Genomic DNA, 20,464 nt, shown 5'->3' with positions numbered 1-20,464 from the left:
ATATCTACGCGTGAATTCTTTTCTTGTTTGTGATTTTTGAAATGCATACCAAAACTTCTTTTCTTGACTTTTTTCTTAGCAATTAAAAAAAAAAAATTGTATTACAAAAACTCGACGAATGCAAAGTAAACTTGATATTCCCTACCCATCTCACTCCCCTCAACATAAATTCTCTCTCTGCTATACATGCATGCATATACACATACACATACACATACACAGACATACACATACACATGCGTTCCATCACATCCCAAACACTCCTGGATGTTGGATCTTAAAATTATATTGTAGGAAATATTAGACTGGCAAGTGCTGTGCCTACAACTGGAATATTGTTGATATTCTCACATTTCTTTGGCTATCACATGCTAAGATCAATATTGTCAATACCTTTAAAAATGAGATAACAATTTCAAAATATTGCCAGAAACTTACTTAAAATGGAAAGGGTGCATTATATTAAGCTTAGAGACTAGACTGCTGTTTCCTGCATTTTTGCTTCTGACAGTCTTTGAAAAGCAGGTTGTTTGCACTAGTAACAGAAATGCGATTTTAGGAGGGCAGAAAGATGCGCTAATATTTATATGAAGCTGTAATACCGCAAAAATCATATGGGCTGTTATTCTACTATACTGCCAGAGGACTGTATTGATCTTCAAAGGGTTAAAGTGCTACCGGGTTACATTAATGTCACCCTTCAGCAATCACTGGCCAATAACATATCAGCAATCAATGCTGCAGCGTGTTGTTCACGACACTCAGTTTTTGGAGACAAGTGGCTGATATATTTTGACAAGAAGAAAAAATAGTCTTGGAAATTCTTGCAAATCTTAACTCAGAGGAGAAGATATATGAAACAAACTGCTTCCATTAGAAAAAATGGTAATGTTTGCCTTCATAAGTAACAACATTTTATGTCAGTTCAGTGGAGCAGTGAATGAACCAAAACTCTGCTAACCTTCAAAATGGAAAGGATTCTGTAAGTAGGATTTACATAGTCTGAATATTTTATATTTTGAGTGCTCATCACAGCTCGCATAAACTAATACTTAAATATATATTTCCAATAAAGAAAACATTCGACTTCTGGTGGAGTAAAGCAGTGAGACACGTTTTGGCTTGCGAGTACAGACACAGGTTTCTCAGCCCCTGCTCCTTTTTTTCCTGTTAGCAATTTTCTTCTATCGAGTTCTCATAATTTGTGCGTGTCCAAAGAAGGCAGTGCAAGCCTCTTCACTTTGACACAAAAGAAACTTAAAGAAAAACAAAATAATCAGGAACTCAAACAGCCATAAAGTAGAAGTACAAAGGGGAGAATAAAAAATAGAGGCTGCGAGAGGACGCGCGGGGTTAAAGGTCTCACCACTGTCTGCATATATAAAATTATATCACCTTATCTGAAAAGTTTAGGCTCAAAAGAAAAAGCCTCGGTTTAAAATACCTTTTAGGTTTATTAAATCTTTAGGCTGAAGATTACAGCAAGTGTTTTGTCTTTGGTGAGTAGCTGTTTGTCTCACTTTATTTACTTGGTATTGGGTATTTGTCAATGTCATTTCATATCTGCAGAAAATTCATACGTTGTATGGAAGTATGTATGTGTGTGAGTGTGCTGAAGGTCACATGACTGTTTCATCCTATTTGGTGGAGCAGCTTGACTTTTTTTCCCTTGCTTTTGGTGATGGTTGTGAGTGCAGAAGTTGATTGACAGATGCATGCCAGAAACCCCCATTCTCCTTTTCAAAGACTACATATGATGGATTGCGATCTTTCAGCTCAGCAGGACACAGGGACCATGCAAGCTGTAATTGGTCAGGTATGGAGTCAGCCATTTCTCAACTCCCCTTTTATTTTTTTTTTTTCCACAAGGGTCTAACCATATGATTCACATAATTCATATTTACAGTACCATCTTTCTATCTGTATCTTCAGCTACCAGTGAGTGTAGTACTGAAAGTGAGAAAGGCAAAAGAACCACAATAATCTGGCCAGGGAATCACTAGTTAAACCTAAAATACCATGCTTTTCTTCTAATAAACCCAGTTTATAATTTAGTCTGAGCTTTGCCAAATGAATCTATTTATTAATTTACCATTGTATTTTATTTAAATGTGCTAAAGTAGAAGAACTGAGGAGTAGAAGTGTTATGTTTGCTGGGGAGTTGCTTTCTATTTCTAATGCTGTTCATTATTTCTATATTGACTGTATTCCTGTACTACAGCTGTGGATTTTTTTTTCTTTTTCTTTTTTCTTCTTTTACTCCTAACCCAGATAATGTGTGATTGAGCTTGGTAAATGTAGTAGTCTTTGCTGCTGCAGAGGGGCAGCCTGCAAATTAAACACTGCCACAATCTGAAAGGTCCAGGTGGTCTGCTCGTGCTTCCTAATGCAATCCAGCACAACAGCTTTAATAAACAGCTCTATTTAGTTCTCCCTCCCTGTATCCAGGGAAGTGAACTGGTCTGGGGCTGCTGTGATGAAATGCCAGAAGAATATCTCTCAAAGGCCTCACAAGCTGATTTTTAGAGCTTTTCCGTTTTGTCGTCTTTGTCTTCCAAATGGGTCAGTGAGTCCTTCTCTTTCTGTTTTGTGATTTCTGATAAGTCTGTAGTTTTTATGTGTGTGTTTTAACCGTGCTGTTTCTAGCTTTAGCCAGAAGAGAGAAGAATCATTGTCTTTGCATTTGCTTCAAATAATAATCTGAAGTGGGGAAAGAAATTAAATTATTTTGCCCTGTTGTACAGGGAGGGCTGTTTTCCTATGAATGCAGCCAGAGTCGGATGAGGGTGTCTGTTTTTCTTTTTTCTAACAAAATTTTAAGTGCTCAACACTTTCTCATTAACCACTGACTTGTAAATCAGTCTCTGGCAAAGGTTATTTTTTGAACTCTCAAAAGTTTGTGTTTTTTTGCATATGTTTCCAGTGTAGTGAACGCATGCTGCTGAGGTGATGACATAGTATTTGTGTTTCCTATATGTTGATACAATGGTGGAAAAATACGCATCCTACACACTGTTTTCAACTAAATTATGGCAAAGCACAGAAGTCCCTCAAAGCACATGGTTTATTAATACCATCGTACACAGTAATGCACTTCTGGGCGGAAAATGTCAAATATGTAATACCATGTTTACCACAGACTTTTATTGCTTTAAATATTTAAAAAATAGAAGATACATTTTTTTATCAAAAATCCCCCAAACATTAACAGCTTTCTATTAGGCTGGCTTATACCTAAAAAGTGGGGCATGTTTGCCAGTATTACGTTGTATGAAAATATGTATTTTAGAGTGGGTTAATTACCTTTTTGTGTAAACTTGTTCAGTCTTAAAGAAATATATTCAATAATTCTAAGGCAGATACAATAGCATGGTTTTGAGCAAGTACACTTGACAGAAAATGTACGCTGAAACCTTGATAAATCTCAAAGCTTGTAATATCTCTTTAATGTAACTTTTGCTTTGGCATGTAAGAAAGTGTAAGTTAGCTATTTTATGTTAAAGCTTGCTAGCTCTCGGAAAGTGGTTTTTGAGGCTGGAAAGGGTAGCAGCATGGTTTTTTCTGTGTGTAACATTCCATATTTCATCAATCAAAAAAAAGTTCAGTGAATGTCTGGAAAAATGTTTATATCGTGTGTTAGTGTATTTCATTTCCTAAAAATCAATAACAAGGGCATGCACTTGAAAGAAAAATACATTTCACTATTTTAGGTGACTTAACTTTTGTGGGTTTTTATGTCGGAATTTATGGATATTATTATTGTGCAACTTAATATGTTAGGTGTTTCAAACATTTTTTGTAGATCTGTATGTGTGCATATTTACATATCATCTGTGTAAGTGTGCACGTCCAAACGTGTTCATAAATCCACAAAATGTCCAAGTGTGTTTTTGTTTTGATTAATTGTCCAGTGTTTGGTTGTTATTAGCTACATGTGAAGACAGAAGAAAATGTTTATCTTTTCAGATAAAAATGATGTATTTTCTAGTTGTATAATAAAAGAGTTACTTAAAACTTGGGAAGCATAGAGCAATCAGTATAATTAACATATGTTGCTGAAAACAGAAATAGACTTTCTCTATGGACTCTAATACTAAAAGAAAATAACGATCAAAAGACAAACCCTATGCCATAAAATCTTTCCACACTGTAAGTCTCTGTTTAGTATTGATAAATAATGAAGACTTGCATGTTTAGTATGTGTGTATTTTATGAGACATTAATTTCCTGACACTATTGTTTTAGAAAAAGTTCTTAAGAGTCCTTGTTAACTTTCAAACCTCTGAAAGCAAAAACTTCAAATGTTTATCATTTGGCCTTGTTATTTCAGACTTGTATTTTTCTCCAGCTGTAAGAACTAAATTTTGTTTTGACTAATCCTGCAGATGTAGCTTTAAATTCAGTCTTGTTTGTTGCTAATGGAGTGTGAACTTGCCTAATTAAAAATCCAAACTATACAAGTATATCTCTGCTCCAATGGAGATCAGAAACACTAGCAGATATTTGTAGTTCAAACACTAGTCTGCATACGACACGAAAGTAATAGCAGGAACATGCTCATTTAAAGGCATTTTCAACACCAAGTACTTGTTCATCATAAAATACGTTTTCCACTTTTTTTTTTTTTAATATTCTTGATTTCATCTGTCTCCAAGCACCGGTGTCCACAGTGGCTCCCACTGGCGAGGGCGATGGTAGGCAGAGTGCTACAATCCTGACCATTACCTAGCACCTGGATGTACTGGGTCCAAGGTGTAGAATTGCTTGTATAGCTTCCCTCTGGATTTTTCCTCCCCCAAGCAAACAATTAAACAGCCAAGTACTCTGAAGAACAACCTCCTTGCCTAGTGTGTCAAGATCTAGAAGCTCATTGCTCATTGTGATTTTGATTCATAACTGGAGTGTTTGGAATGAAACCCCGATCCCTGTCAGCAATAGTCTGTAGCATCCTTCCTTGCACGCTGAACCATAATACCCGTTATTTCTTCAAATGTGTTTTGCTCTTATAGAAACTATTAGCTGGATTTTTATGCCATATTCCTTATATATCCTGAGCCCATCTAAATGAACAGGTAATTAAATGCATCATCTAATTATTCCAGTTACGCTGTAATTTCTCTACCTTGTATGCTTTTTAAAATCTGTACTGTACCTTCCTCCTCTTTTTTTTTTTTCTTTTTTCCCCTTTTTTTTTTTTTTTTTTTTTCCCCTCTCTTCAGACCTGAGCTTGTGAGTGACAGGTTAGTTCATCAGCATTACAGCCCTCCTGTTTTTGTCTCATCTCATGCAGACAGGTCACTGTGTCCAATCACCCTTCTGGCTCTGCTATCCCCGGGGGAGCCCAGGCCAGCCTGCCATCTTGATCCACCGGCCTGAGGGCCCGGGCTGGCTGCACATTTCTGTGTTCACTGGTTCTTGCAAATACACAAAATGGGAAGGGGAGGGGGGCAGCTTAAATTACATCTCTGTAAACTGAGAGGAAGTAAATTAGGTAACATACATTCTTCTTCAAATAAGCAGGTGTTTGCAGTTATTATTGCTATGTTTGAGTTCTCTTTCTACATGTTAACTGTGTTTATTTTCTATATTTCAATGGTATCCTCCATGTGATCTCATCATCTAGTAAAAGCTATTTATGCAAGGGTAAACATGCACTCTTTTCCCATGGAGAGTTCTGCTCTGAAGCCCAATTTATGAGACACATACATTGCTGCAGCCAAGGTGGGTCATTTTGTTCTGTTTTAGCTTGTTGCTTTTTTAATTTTTCTCCCCCCCCCCCCCCCGATTAACAACAATAGAGCAGAGGGATAAATGTTTCTCAAAGCCATTCCTTTCTGTAACTCATGGGTCACTTTTCAGAAGTTTGATCTGTTGTCAGTGTTGTTTTGTAATGCAGATCAATACATATCCAGGAGTTTAATTTTTACCAAAGGAAGATCAGATCTATAATGTTAGTTTGTCTTGAGCAATCTTTAAGTGATTCTTCTTGTAGTAGTAGGGAAGGTCTTTTTCTCTTGGAATACCCGTTTCCATCTCTAAGCTAATATACAGAAGTGCCTATAACATATACAAATGGAAAAGAACCCTCTTGCACATAAATTTAAGACCCGTTTTTATAATACAGCAAGGAATTGTGCCCTTTTGTCTACAGTTTGGGACAAACCCTGTTCTCTCTAGCAAGAATTAGACCCATCACTGTAAGCATGACTACTTGCATAAGTAAGGTCAGACTACTTGTCCCCTTGTCTGCTTAGTGTGTGTCCAGCACAGACATTGTTGTCCTTTGCAGTCACCAGCAGTTGCTTTCTTGAGACTGGGAGAGAGAGACTTATGGACAGGTACACACTGACTGTTGTGTTCAGTAGTAGAGAGACAACGTAAACAATGAGAATCATGTTTGAGAAACTTCAAAAACATATTTTTTAATATTTATGAACAAGCTGGTACTCTGATAATGAAGCATTCCATCTCCGCAGAAACCCACTGTTTTATACGCTCTCTAATACACTGTGTCCTTAAGAATTATTATTGTAAGAAGATGCAGGAATGTGGCCGTAATATTTTACAGTATAAATATTTGTTGTAGAGGAGCTTGGATCTCGTTAATTTAATATATGTAAATTCTTTGGTCCTAGGCCTGGATTCCAGCAAAAGAATGCAATTCTCTGACTTTTGTTTTCACAGCAGAAAAGATGGATTTTTATCATTTTCATTCATGCATAAAAAGATTTTTCTTATTTTCACACCAAAATCAGGTTTTAATTGAAATCAGCCCTCTAAAAATATCTTTAGTAATTTTTTCTTATTGAATTTCTTTATTCTCTTTCATTCTGTGCTACTCTGCTGTCTCGTGTGTTAGTTTGTGGGTCAGGCCAATTAAGAGGTCAAATCTTTTAAAAAGCTGTGATTTACACTCTGTGTATATTCACTATTATTCTAATCGTAAGAGAAAAATAAAGTATGTCAAATGACCTTTAAATTGCCAGGCAAGCGACACTCGTCCAGTGATGTAGATTTTTATCTTCAGGCAATGCATTTACATTCAAGTACCTCTGCTGTTTCCTAGATTCCAGACTGATAAACTAAATACCAATCTGGGCCACTTTTGTATGTACAGTACATAGAAGTGACTGTCCCGAGCCTCTTATCTTAGACTGACCTGTAGCTGCAACAAGACTTTTATTTTTCTTCTCTGATCTGAACTGCAACTCAAATGGGAGAAAATAAAAGGACAATTGAAGACAAATTGTATATAGCATTTTCAATGTTAGATGAGGACATGGCAAAATATTCTTTTTTTCTTGTTATTTACATCTCAGTGGCATTTGCTTGTAATGCTGCTTCTTACTCTGAAATGGTAAAAATGGCAGGAAGAACCATGGATCAGTCAGTTCTGAATATATGCGTGTTTATCTCTCACTAAACTTAACAGGACTTAAATGTGTATGTAAAAGTTGGTCAGCAAATCACTTAAGCCTGTATAACAAGTCTGCAGCTGCTAAATCTTCAGGTGCACGGTACAATACTGAACTCAATGGGATTCCTCATGTAAAAACAGTTTGCAGGATCTGGTCCAACTTGCCTATTGAGTAACTGTCATTGCTAATAAATATAACAAAGTCTGGTTTAAATGCTGGCTAAATAATTGCAATGCAAACTCTTTTATAATTAGAACTGACTGTTAGGATTAAAGATAATAACTCAAGGCTCTTGAACACTTTTATTTTTCGAGGATGTCAGGGCTACAGGTAAATGGACTATAGCTTCAGGGTTTTTGTTTTATCGTTGGCTTTGAAACCTCTGTGATATGTAGGACTATTTCTTCAAAAGAGAAAGATTAGTTGTTGATATTTGCTGCTGATTCTCTGTTGACTGGTAGTGCTGCTCCATAGGAGAGCTTTATCTAACTGTTAGATCAAAAGAAAATTTTGAAGATCAAGAGACTGTTCTAAATTTCTAGCCATTTTTAGAAGTGGTAGTGGGAGAAAGTTGTTGTTTTGGTTTTGTTTTGTTGTTTTTTTTTTTAAAAGCGGGGGGGGGAGGGGGAGGAGGACAGGGGACCCAAAAATCTTTATTCCAAGCCATCCTTACATGGTGAATGCTACAAATTTTCTTAAGCTGTTTATAATACATTTCATTACTAATAAGCCTGTTTTTTTTCTATCTACAAGTGGTAGAATTTGTATATGCCATACTATGTTATAGCAAAACTAGGTCCAACAAACTTTTATGCATAGTTTTCCTTTTACTCACATGAGTCATAGCAATTGATGTTGTTAACACTGGTGCATATACCTGAAGCTGAGGAAATGTGTTTTGGACATGAGCGCCTCGGAAAGAGATCTTGCTCTCTGGTGTAGTTGCACGGCTGTCCTATGCCCTTTGCTCATGTGAATGAGTATTTACAGGGTAGGACACTGAGAGCTGTTCTTGTCAAAACAGATGGGTCTTGTCTTGATGGGCTTTCCTGTACCACCACACTGTAAAAGAAATCCAATAGCAGTGCTGCAAAATCTTACAAGAGTAATTTTTGATCCTGTGATATTTCCAGTGAGTGTTACCTAAACTAGTTGCTGAATATCATCTGTTCCCATAGGTAACTCTTTCCAGGATGGGGCTCTGAACCCACAGGTGGGGAAGGGCATTGTAAAGAGAAACAAATCCTTAAGCAAAAGAAAAAAAAAATGTTAGAAGGGAACTTCATGCTACTTCAGTCACTGATTCCATCAAGTAATTTTTATTTTACAGGTTTCTAGCATTTTCAAGGATCTCGGACTTGTGTGTGTTTAGAAGACACAATCCAGCTGTGTAACGGCACTTCCAAAAAGGAAATATTATAAGGGCAACAGCAAAAGACAAAAGTGGTTTTTTTTAGTCACCCCCTGCTATGGAAACAAGAGTTTCAAGCAATAGAAAATAACAGAGCATGAGGTTTTTACGAGCAGATTAGTGACAGTCATGTTAATAGCATTGCAGAACAGCTGCTGTTAGACATATTACAAGCGATAATTCTGTATCAGAATGTTGTCCTTTTCACTAAACTGTTTACATCTCTAACTGCTTTTCCACTTACTGAGCCAACTTGTGAAGCTCTACCTTGGGTTTTACTTGAGCTTTGCTCATGTTTCATGTGCAATGAAGTATGGAGGAGTTTTAACAAAATTAAAAGTATGATTTTTTTTTTTTTTTAAAAGCTGGAGGCTTTAGCCCACTTCTGGAAGTCATCTTTGGGGGGCCGGGGGTGTAAAAAAAAAAAAAAAAATTACAGCATAGACTAAGATTGAATCAACAATATTCATGACTAAAACACTTTATATCCTTATCTCAAGCTTATGACTTAAAACTACTTTGTCTCCCATCAATGGCAAACTAGCATCAGCTTCCATTTATTCATAGTATGACACACTAAAGGCTGTGATTATTATTTTTTTTAATTTATAACAATAGAGAACTGTGCCTGAATGTTGCCGAATTGAGCTCTAAAAATAAAAAAGGGCTAAAAATGCAAATAACTCTGATACTTTTAAAGTCTGGAAGTTCTGAGATACTGTCATGATGGCTATAGCTGTTGTTACTGGAACCAGATGCTGCCAACTGCTGAATGGTTCCAGAGTCCTGGACTTGCCACCGGCTTTGTTAGGCAGGACTCTGTTCCAGCAAGGCCTGAATGTTTTCAGACTTTGAAGGCAGGATTAGGCCCTGAAGAACACAAGGGGAAATTTTTACTTTGATTTTTTTCCCCTGCTCAGACATTGTTAACGAAGGAAAAACTGAAAGGTTTCCCATGAAAATTGTTTTGTTTAAAGTGAAATAAAATAAGCTGGAATAAAGGAGAATTATGCTGCCTTAAGAAACAGACAGCTGTTGCAGGATTCCTGGCTGTAAGTCTTACCTTCCCTTCACTGTTCCCATCCCGTTCTGTGTACAAAACGTGCTTCACATTCTTCAGTTGGATTATACAAAGCAGGAATAATATCTGCAAACAAGAAGCTCTCAATCTTCTGGACGAAAGGTTGAAAGTTGTGGCAAATGTAAAAGTGGCTTCTAATGTGGAAGAATAAAGCAGAGAACATCAAACTCATTTCACTTAGTGTCATTCATGATGATTTATCATTATAGTCAGGGCAAACTGTGATCTCGGAGCTGAAACAATTTTGTCCATTAAGAGGAAAAAAACGACCCCAAAAAACAGAATGTTCCAGCTTAGTTCTTATATCCTTAGGGTTGCAATATTGAATTCAGAATTGGGGAAGCTTAATCTTGCAGCCAGATTTGACAAGATGCTGGTTGAACAGTAGGCAGAAGTGATGGTTTGTGTGTTGTAACGCCCATGGTGGGAAATAAAGAGAGATAAGAAGATTTTTCCAGAAGTTTGGGTGCAGTATTCACCACCTGCTCCAGCTTGTTACCGAAGAAGGCAAGAAAACCTGTGTGTGCAAGTTGGTGAGCAAAGCTCACAATTTCAAAGCCTGATAGAAGAGAAGCTGGAGTGTTCTAAAACAGCACATGAGGGTTTGCAATGGCTTTGAACACAGTTATCTTTTTGTTTGTTTGTTTTAGTGCTTTTGCTTATTTGAAGGGTGATCGTGAAACCATTTAAGCACACCCACAAGTAATCCCCCAGACTTATTGGGAAAGCTCACATGAGCAGTGTATTGTGCGTTAGATTATGTGATGCTAAAGGCTTGGATCTCACCTGGCCTCAATGGGATACAGACATGTACAGTTGAAAAAAAAAAAAGCCAGTTCTCCAACTCCACTCAGTTAATCCTGGAGAGTAGGAGTCTGTGCGTGGAGGGGGGAGGTGGTGGTGGTGTAGGCAAAAACCTGGAGGCTGCATCTGCAATCTTGGCAGGGGTGAGCAATGGACTCATCAGCAGGTGTTTGGAAAGTAAGACCTGGATTTTGAATAGCCAAACAACAAAAAAAAGGGCTGAAGACTGGAGTTTCTTCCCCTGAATATATTAGTTTCTGTTTATTTTTTAAGTTCGTGCTGGATTCTTAGCAAGAGGAGAAATCGAGGGTTGCCCCCTAACTAGGTATTTAGAGTGACTCTGTAATGAATTTTAACCCAAGAGGCACTGTGGATATTCAGCAAACCTTTGTTCCATTCTGCTCATGTCTGTATGCTAGACCCATCACCGAAGTTATTAGATCTCAAAGATTACATTCTTTGATCTAGTGCTTTCTAAATCCTTAAACCACAGTTTATTTATTTAAAAGGTTATATCCAGCATTGGATTGGATTGTAAAGTACCCTTTGACTCTTTCATGAAGGACACAGCAGAAACACATGCTGCGGAAGGAGTATTTCCTTCTGACCATGAAGCACCACAGCATTTTATTGAATTAAGAACTGCACAAGGATCTGTGCTTTTAATCTGGCCAGTGTGTTGAGAATTTTTTTTACCTCATTAGTATCATGATGTCATTCATTTCTGATACAACAGGCATTTATTAGGGTATGTAGGTGAATTTCAGTTACTCTCTAAATTAAAAAAAACTGCAAAGTAGCCTCAGATTTCCCTAATAAAATGAAAGCACACTAAAACTCAAACAGATGTTAAAAATGAGTATGTTCAGGATGTGTTCTTGGGGTCTCTTTGATCTGATGTTTAGCAAGGTGCATCACAAGTAACTTTGTGGAGCTAAACAGGGTTACATTTAGGTAAACGTGATCACCAGCAGCTTTTAAGCTTGTTCCATCACATTCAGAAGCCCTTACATGAGCAAATTTACCAGTGTAGTCTACAATGCTTGACTAATTATGAACTGCGTGATGGGACTCCCAAGCTAACTGGCAAGAAGGCACAAAAAGCAAAAGAGAAGGGCACTAAAATTGAGCCCAGTGTGCTCCTTGTCCTGACTGATATTAATTATACTGTATACAAACTAGTCTCTCCCCCCGCCCCCCCCCCCGATCAGTCCTGCAAGGGAAACTGTAAAAATTCTCATGTAATTTCCCTTAATTCTGGAGAAACCAAGACTGAAATTGGCACCTGAAAAGAGAAATCCTGTTAAAAATAGCTATTATTGTTTCATTTTTTAATGCTTGTGTTTGGTTATTTTTCTTTTTTGAGAAGCTTAGCCCCTGGAGATAGTAGCCTGATTCTACTTTATACTGAGACCTCTTTATACCATCTGGCAGTACAAACTTGCTGTAAAGTGGGTGTAAGAGTAATTTATTTATGTGTACTTCAAAGCTCTTTTATATTTCCAGAATGATAGAAAACCACCATAGTGTAAATGGGAATCAGGCCTAAATAGATGGACTGGAATTTCCATTTCTTTTTCAGATGGAAATGAAAAAGGGATAGGCAGAAGTCAGACTGGGGGAAGAAAGGAAGGACTAAGCCTTATTTAGCTACAAACAGGCGTTCATTAACATCCAATTTGAATTGAAAAACCAGACAAGATGAAAGGGCCAAATCCTGTTTTACTGGCCACCATCCATACCTTTGTTGGCAGTAATGAAAACATGAAAGGGAGGGAAGTGAGCACCAGTCAAACCATAGTAGTCAGTACCTGACAACCCAACCAAAACAAAATAAGTGCTGCTTTCTCAATCAATCGTGTGCATTGTGGTTTTAAAATGAGTATGCTTAAAACAAAAGGCTTAATCTATTTATGTCTTTTTTTTCTTTTACCCCATGGGCTGCAGTGTTGTTCGCTTCAACATTTGACAAAGATCTGTGTTTCCAGAGCATTATCCAGTTAGTACACCTGGATTAGTGAAAAAGAAAACAAATGAAATTCATAAGAATTAATGTCAGTTAAATTCCCTCCTTCTATACTTTATATTGTCAGATGAATTCTTCAACTCCAAGTCAAAGGGTGAATAAAAACAACAAACAAGGCGAGAAGAAGCAAAACAAAGAATGACAGTTGCACTAAGGGGAAACATCTTAAAATTTAGTCAGACATGGGAAAAAATATTAAAATAGCAATTTGGGGGTTGGCCCAAGAGTTTTCTTTGAAATTTTGAGAAGCTTCCTACTCCATTTTATTTCATAATCCCTTTCAAACAGGCACATAGGAGGCTTAAGGGATTCTGTGAAGGTTGTGAGATATTTCTCTCTTTGCTTCCCCATTTTGTGAGACCCCAAGGGAAAAATATCGGCAGGGCTTGTAGAAGCTTCTATAATTTAAGTAGCCCGGTATTTCCTATCTTAAGACCTTTGCTGCTGCTGCTGTTAGTGTTTCCACCTGGTTGGCTACCTCTTCCTGAATATTTTTGAAGACAATTTCAGCTAAAATACTTCAGCAGTTCCTGAGGAGGATGGGGAAATAGGGGATAGTTTTGCCCATTTTAAAGACACCCCATATTTAAGAGCAAAACTCTGAATTTGGTGAGGAGTAGGAGCATTGTGTCTGAGATGTCTTTTCTGCTATCCTGTGACAATCCACCTATGTTTGATTATGTTCCAAGCCTTTGAGAATGTAGTTGGCACATGTTTACTCGGCAACTCTAAACAGCTACATCCCCTAAAGATTCACAGAAAATAAAGGTGTGAAAGGAACCTCAGAAAGTCACCTGCACATAGACAGGATCAGCTTATCTGAGTCACATCTGACAGGTATTTGAAACACTCCAGCAGCACCAATTTCACAGTATCCTCGTGCTATTCATTGAGTTTAACTATCCCTGCCTTAGCGCACACTGTTAGAAGGTTTTCCTTGCGGCAAATGGAATCTTTCTTGCTCCAACTTAAGCCCATGTCTTCTTCCCTCTTTTAGGGATATCAGATAATTTCTGTCCCCCCTTGAAAGCCTAGCTTCTAATTTGGCCCATCTTGGGAAATGGCAGAGGTGGCACCAGGGACCCTCACTCTTCTATGTACTCCGTGACCACCCTCTAGGGGAGATGGAGGAGGAAGAAGCGTGATTCAAGTGAAGACGGGACAAGAGCCGTGGAAGATATAGGTATAGATTGAAACAATGAGTGGACAAGTAGTCAACCAGGATTAGAGAGTGGTGAGGGATCGAGAGGAAAAGTAGGAGCTTGAGGGAAGAGTGGGTCCAAGAGAGGCTGGGAACTGTGAGGGACAGTAGGGAAGAGGGCTTGCCCTGTCTGTGGGCAAGCTGAGTTGAGAGGAGCAATGGAGAGGGGACTGGACCTGGCTAGGGATAAAGGCAGAAACAGAAAACCCGTGGGGCAGGTTCCCTCGCTGGTCAGAAATTTCTGCTGGCAAATCCCCCACTGGCAAAATATCTCAGTTTTCCTTTAAAAAATATGAAGCTACATGCGCAAAATATGAAAAACATTATTTGTATTGTTAAGCCACATAATTCAAATGAAGTATTTGTAAATTCATAATTTGTTTTCTTTGTAAATATGGATAATAATAGACCCTTTAATTATGTAAACAACTACATATGCCGCACAGATAACGTTCCTTTATTATGACCTCTACACTTCCACACCTCCACTTATGTTTCCATAATAGTATTTGACAATCTAGATAGTATTTTATTATACTTCTTTCTGAATATAGTATTTGATATATAATGGTTTTTGGCTTTCCAGAGATTGCAGAAAGTTTATGTATGTATGTATATATATACACATATTTGTGTATATATATTCTGGGCCAAATTCCAGAAAAGTCTTATTTCATTTAAAATGTTTGAGGAGTTTTTGGTTTTCCATAATTTTTAAAGATTAAAAAAAGAGAATTTTTAAAGAAAAACTAACTTTGAATTAAGCATTCAAACTCTTCTGCTTACAAAATGCCAAACTGAAACATATGGACTTTTTTTCTCTCTTTTTCATATGAGTGGTAGGATTAAAGGTTCTAACATAGCTGAATTTTCATTTTGAATGAAAAATTTCCCAGAGATCTTGCCATTACTACTTCCAACAGACAAAACCTATCAACTTATCCAGCAGTTTTGCTAGAAGAGTGACTGACATCTAGATTTTTTGATATATGTAGACACTGGTCTTTGTACAAGTTAGACATGTGAAACCCCTATAAAGGTGATACTTGGCTCTTAATTCTCTACAGCCTCAATTAGTTATTTACAATGTTAAAAATGGAAGCATTGCAAAGCCAAGTGCTTTTTCACTTCAAGTCTCTAATACAGTTCCTTTACTGCAAAGTAAAAGCTTCAGGTTACTACAAAGAAACAACACTGGATTATCATTTGAACAGATATAATTGCTACTTTCAGCAGCTTGAAGTCACTTTAATTCCTATACTACGCCAATTTTATCTCTGATGGGAGGGGATAATTTTCTGAAACTTATTTAGCTTTCTTTCAGCATTATTTACAATTGCGACTATAATCTAATGTATGATTTAGTAAGAGCACACCATCATACTGAAGGAGAACTGGGAATAGGTAGCTAGTAAAAACCACTTATGTGGGGCAGAGTGATGGGCAAAGGGAAAGGAGTAATTGCCAACATGGGGGTGTGAAAAAGACAAGATTAGAAGGAAGGGGGAGATGCAGGGTGGAAGGAGGGCATGGCAGCTAGAGAAAAGGTGTTTTGGTAAGGCTGAAAATTTCAAAGTTATTTTTTAACAGGTTTGTTACAGTTTTATATACTGAACTAGTGGTAATAAGGACTCAGAAAGGTTGAAAGATTAGGACTAGTAGCCAGGATTAGGCTGTGGCAGAGAGCTGTGTGAAACAGTTGTGTACAGGAAGACTGAGGATAATAAAACTATATCCATGTTATATCCTTTCTATTCACCTTTATCCATTCAGCATCTGCTCAGATGCAAGTTCAGAGACCCATCTTACCAAGCATCAGCAAAGCATGCTTGTAGTAGTGGTGCAGTAACAACTGAGACAGGTGTAAAAACCAGGGCTCGATCCTGTCACCTTCCTGTTCTTTATTGATACTTTGCAAAACTTTTAGCTGTTACCACATTAATGTTAATCTCTTAAATTCCGTTTTTATGCCCTAACTGAAGGTAAATTGGCAAAGGAATTATCTGGTGGCAAATTGGGGCCTACTGTGTCTCAGATAAAGGTTACAAAACCAAGAACGAGTCTATGAAGCTGTCCTTAAAAGTGACTTACATCCAGAGCTGTTCTGTTAGCAGAGGCATTGCTGGCTGTGGTACCAATCCCCCACCCCCCCACCCCCACCCCAATGTGATTTAATGATTCTTTTGAAATTGCTTTTCTAAAAGACACCTTGTTTTTTGGTCAGTATCCTTCTGCTTCGGATCAGCTTCTGCTTGGTAAATGCCACCTCGGACACTCACTGCATCTGCAGCTGTCTCAAGCATGAGTAAGGCTAGGAGGATAAAGTATATATTTTAGCCCTGCTTTCATCTGGTAAATGTCTCCCGTTCAGGCTAGAGAAAAAGAAGAACTATTATTTAAGTTTTACTAAAATAATACAATTTTTTTTCCCCTTCACAAAAGATCTGATAAGAATGGGTTTCATATGCAAGCTCACATTGGCATTTGGGGCACGTATTTGTATCACTGAATCATTTTATGCTGTAGTCCCACATTGGTGCCCCTGTGCTCAGGGACAGCTGCTACTGGCATCAGCGGCAGCAAACACCAGGTAGGGAGACTCAAAATTTGGTTCTTTAGCTCAAGGGTGACATATGTAAGACGTGTAGTTGCAATAGTATCATGCAATACTGTGGGGAACGAGCCATGAAATATACAGCAAATTTTCTAGCGAAGGTTATTTTTTCCATAACTTCCAGTTTTGCCAGTCTGTGCAGTGACATCAGCTTCTTTAATTCTTACACTGTAAAATTTTAGGCCTGGAGTTTTAACTATAGCATTTCCCCTTCTTGCTCTTGAGTAAGCTTAGTCACAAGTATAATCCTTTTCAATTTATGTAGAAGATAAAAAAGGTATAAAGAACACTGGCTGGACCTTAATTACCCAAGGACATTTATTGACATCAGCTGTGGTGGAAGTCAACCAGCACTTTTATACAGGGAGGTGTGAGGGAGCTGCTTCCCCTGAGGTCTGGGGAGCAGGGCTGGCCCTCACCAGCCAGGGGCCTGTCCCCACAGCATCTGAGTGGGACAGGCCCGGGATGGCGCCCCGGGGTGGCCGAGTCCAGGCCACTGTGCAAGGCAGCAGTCAGGTAAGAAGCCATAGGGCCCATGGCAGGGCTGTGGGGAGCTGGAGGCCAGCACAGCTGTGGCATTGCTGGGCTAAATGGGGCTGTGGGCAGGGTGGGGGAGGCCCCAGGTGTGGCTGCTCAGTTGAGGCCTGGTATTTCCCTGGGAGGAAACTGTGAGCAGCCAGACACCAGGCCAGCCTCTGGGTCATGGTTGGGCTCTATAAAGAGTGAGCTGAGGTATGGTTTGCTATGTATTGTAGTGCCTCTGTGCCTTTTAAACTCAAAATCCTGATTCATGTTGAGCCTAGATTTAAGACCAATTTTTTTTCTTTCACATGAGGTGAAGGAAGGTGGGCTGAGGGAGCAGAGGAGGTGCATAAATGTCTTCTGTGTGCAACTGCCCTTAGGAGGGGCAGAGCATGGTTTCCAGTCCTTGTCCTCCTGGTGTTGCTGGGTGACTGGTGTCAGGCCCGGCCAAGAGGGCACCGAGGCTGCTGCCCACGCAGCTGATGGGATCTACAGGCACACAAACGTGGGCTCGGTTTTAATGCCCTGTCTTGAGGGTGCTCTGGGCTCCTGCTGCTCCTGGTGAGTCATAACTCGCATAAATATTGTTGTAGCTGTGGTGGTAGGTGCTCTTTATGTAACCCTGATACTGTTGGATTGTCTCCTAGTACATGTGAAATAACCAGCAACCATGTTAATTGTAATAGGGTAAGGATTTGCTCTATGTTTTCACTGGAAAACTTGTGTTGGAGTAATTAAAAAACTGGGTTAATACAACAAAAGGGATGCTGCTGAATTTCAGTCAAGAGCTTCCATCTTGTCATAACTGACCCAGTGCTAAGGCCCAGGTCTTAAAATGGTGCAGGAATAGACTGAGGCAGGTGCAGGGATCCACTTACCTAGAGAATATCCTAGTAAAATACAAATAACAATAAGAAATTAAGAAGAAAACTCTTGCCAAGCTTCACGAATCTCACTAGTTATTTTATGATGTGTTGTACTCAGCTTAGTGTATCTGTTTGCTAGCTGCAATCAGTGATCAATGCATCCTTTCATTGATCTCAAATGTAAGGTAAAATGATTGGAATTCTTCGCAATTTTCTTCAAAGTTGAAAAGCAGTAAAAGTGGATTAAGCATGATCACAGCATTGCTGAGTTTTAATTTTGCAGGTGAGGTTTTCTGTACTAGGTGCATGGGAAATGCTGGAGAAAATGTGGTAGTTGAATTCATCTGTGTTACATTGGGGGAAGCTAATTGCTTGCAGAGTGTGGGCAATCTATGAGCAGCTGCAGACTGTTGCAAAAGGTTGTTGGTCAGGAAATATTTGGGCAACTGTTATTAAAAGATTAATATTTCTTTCCGAGTTGCTTCCTAAATCAGAGTTCCGAAATACAGATCGGAGACCCATAATAAAGATGTAGCCTGTTCTCCAGAATGTAGTTCAAGTTTGGAAAAAAGGTTTGGTTTATTTTTGTTTGTTTTGGTAGTGTCTGACTTTCCCAGTGATTAAAGGCTGAAGAAAAAAAAACCCAACCAAACAAAACCAACCCAAAACAGAACATTTCCAAGACTGACTTTTTTGATAGGTGGAAATCTTTTCTTCGAAGAGGAAAGATGTATCACAGATGAAAAAGTAGAACATTAATAGAGAGCTTTGAAAGCTGGTTTTAAAAGGAAGAACAAAGAAATAATTATTCTACCAGGTACAGGTTTCTTTTTTTTTTATCTTGGGTTCTTTTTCCCAACAGCCTGATGAAGGTTTTGACATTTAAGCAGCAAAGATGAGAAAGCCAAGGCTTAAAGGTGCATCCGCTTACCTCAACTCTCATACTACCACTTGCAAAATTACTGTTAGACTAAACAGAATCACAGTTGGGCAAAAATTGAATTATTTTGAGAGTCTGTCCTTTGCTGTGCTGCATCAAGCATTGCATTACATTACAGTATTGCTAACAAGCTTTCTTCTCAACAGAAGGTGTGTTGGGCTTACAACAATTACCATTCACTATGACTGGTTTTTTTTGTTCTCTACTAGTAGAGGACTTCTACAAAGGGTTTTATTCTTAGATAATGTTATGTCAGTGTGTCTGCATCTTTCTTAAAGAATCTCTCTTTAGTGTACTTATATATTCCAAAGTGTTTTACAAATGCAACATTCTTCTGCTTCCAAGCCCTTCAGCTACCTGTAAGATGAAATGGAAAAATATGTAGTTGAGCCTAGTGATTTTATGTGGCAGTGTATGCATGAAGTATAGAATGTGTTACCAGTGGAGTTTAACGGAGTGCACTAGTTCCAGTGTGGAGCTTGGGCAGGATATCAGCAGTGCTCTGGGGGGGATTTCCATTGCCCTCTAATAGGCCAAAAGGGGGGGAAAAAAAGTAGCTTTGCAGCTGCACTTGTGCAGGTTGCTTTTTAACCATGTTGCTCATTTAGAGAATAGATCACAGATGTTAATGTGTGCTTAGAAACATGGGGTAGTGTTTGGCTTCTGAAGCACCTATTCTCCTCTTACTTCTGTGCTTCTACCAGGCGCTCTTTCCAGTCTAGGAGATTGTCCTCCCTCTGGTGCTTTCCCAGTATTGCAGCTCTGCTGTGGGTGGGTAAGAGCATCAGTAGATGGAGCTCAGGTGTACTGGGCTCACTTCATATAACTTTTCTATAGTTCACAATAGACATTCATTCATTTTGCATTTGCTGGTTCCTAGCAAAACCTGATAAAATAGTCCACTCCATTCCTGTACCAAAGGAAACTGAGCTAGAATATAAAATGGCATGCAAATTTACTCCCGTTGACTTTTTTAATACAGAACCTTGTTCAAAACACAGGCTGCACGCATGGACATGGTTCTGATACTGTTGCTAAACATGCTGTTATCAATATTGCTAAACAGAACTTTATCATGAGCACAGGCAGATTAAGTGTAAATACTAATTAGGGCCTAATCCAAAAATCTATCAAAGTTTGTGGCAAGATTCAATGTGCTTTGGACATGTCCCAAGGTAAAGAATTAATCACTATTTTAGCAGGGTTCTGCCTCTGCAGTTGTGAAAATTACCTTGCTAACGAGGGACTGTTTTGTTTACCTGAGTCCTGCCATGTTCCAAAACTCTCCTGTTTTTACCTTGCTGGAAATAATGTGTAAGTTCTTAACAAGTATTAAGTGACTGCAGAGAAGCAGCAGCAGCAAACACCACCTTGCTCTCTGAAGAATGCCATAATGGAAACTTACTTGTATAAATAAAACAAAGGGCATTTATCCAACTCTACTGTATTGTCAAGCTACAAACTCTGTTAAGCTTGTTTACAAAAGTCTGTGGGAAAAGGGTAAAAATCCTGGCTTCACTGAAGTCGACAGGGATTTATTTATTAACTGATATCGCCTGGAGAATTTGTGGTAGTTACAGG

General features: G+C 38.5%; 1 protein-coding gene across 2 annotated transcripts in view; it reads left to right on the top strand.

Annotated features, from left to right (window-relative positions):
* The first annotated feature begins 1,711 nt into the window (after positions 1-1,711).
* POU6F2 (POU class 6 homeobox 2) overlaps positions 1,712-20,464 on the top strand; it is a 313,847-nt gene continuing 295,094 nt past the window's right edge. Inside the window, exon 1 of one of the 2 annotated variants that reach the window (XM_009462403.2) lies at positions 1,712-1,816. In XM_009462403.2, the coding sequence (XP_009460678.2) occupies positions 1,712-1,816 (105 nt within the window). Of the gene's footprint in view, positions 1,817-16,969; positions 17,072-20,464 lie in introns of those variants that run through there. The other variant, XM_087737877.1, reaches the window with a different exon arrangement.

Source organism: Nipponia nippon, unplaced genomic scaffold (genome assembly GCF_047370975.1).
Source record: "Nipponia nippon isolate SJK-2023a ecotype South Korea unplaced genomic scaffold, ASM4737097v1 scaffold_1, whole genome shotgun sequence".
Taxonomy (NCBI): Eukaryota; Metazoa; Chordata; class Aves; order Pelecaniformes; family Threskiornithidae; genus Nipponia; species Nipponia nippon.
Note: the sequence above shows the minus strand (reverse complement) of the source record. Positions and strands in the feature narration are given on the sequence as shown.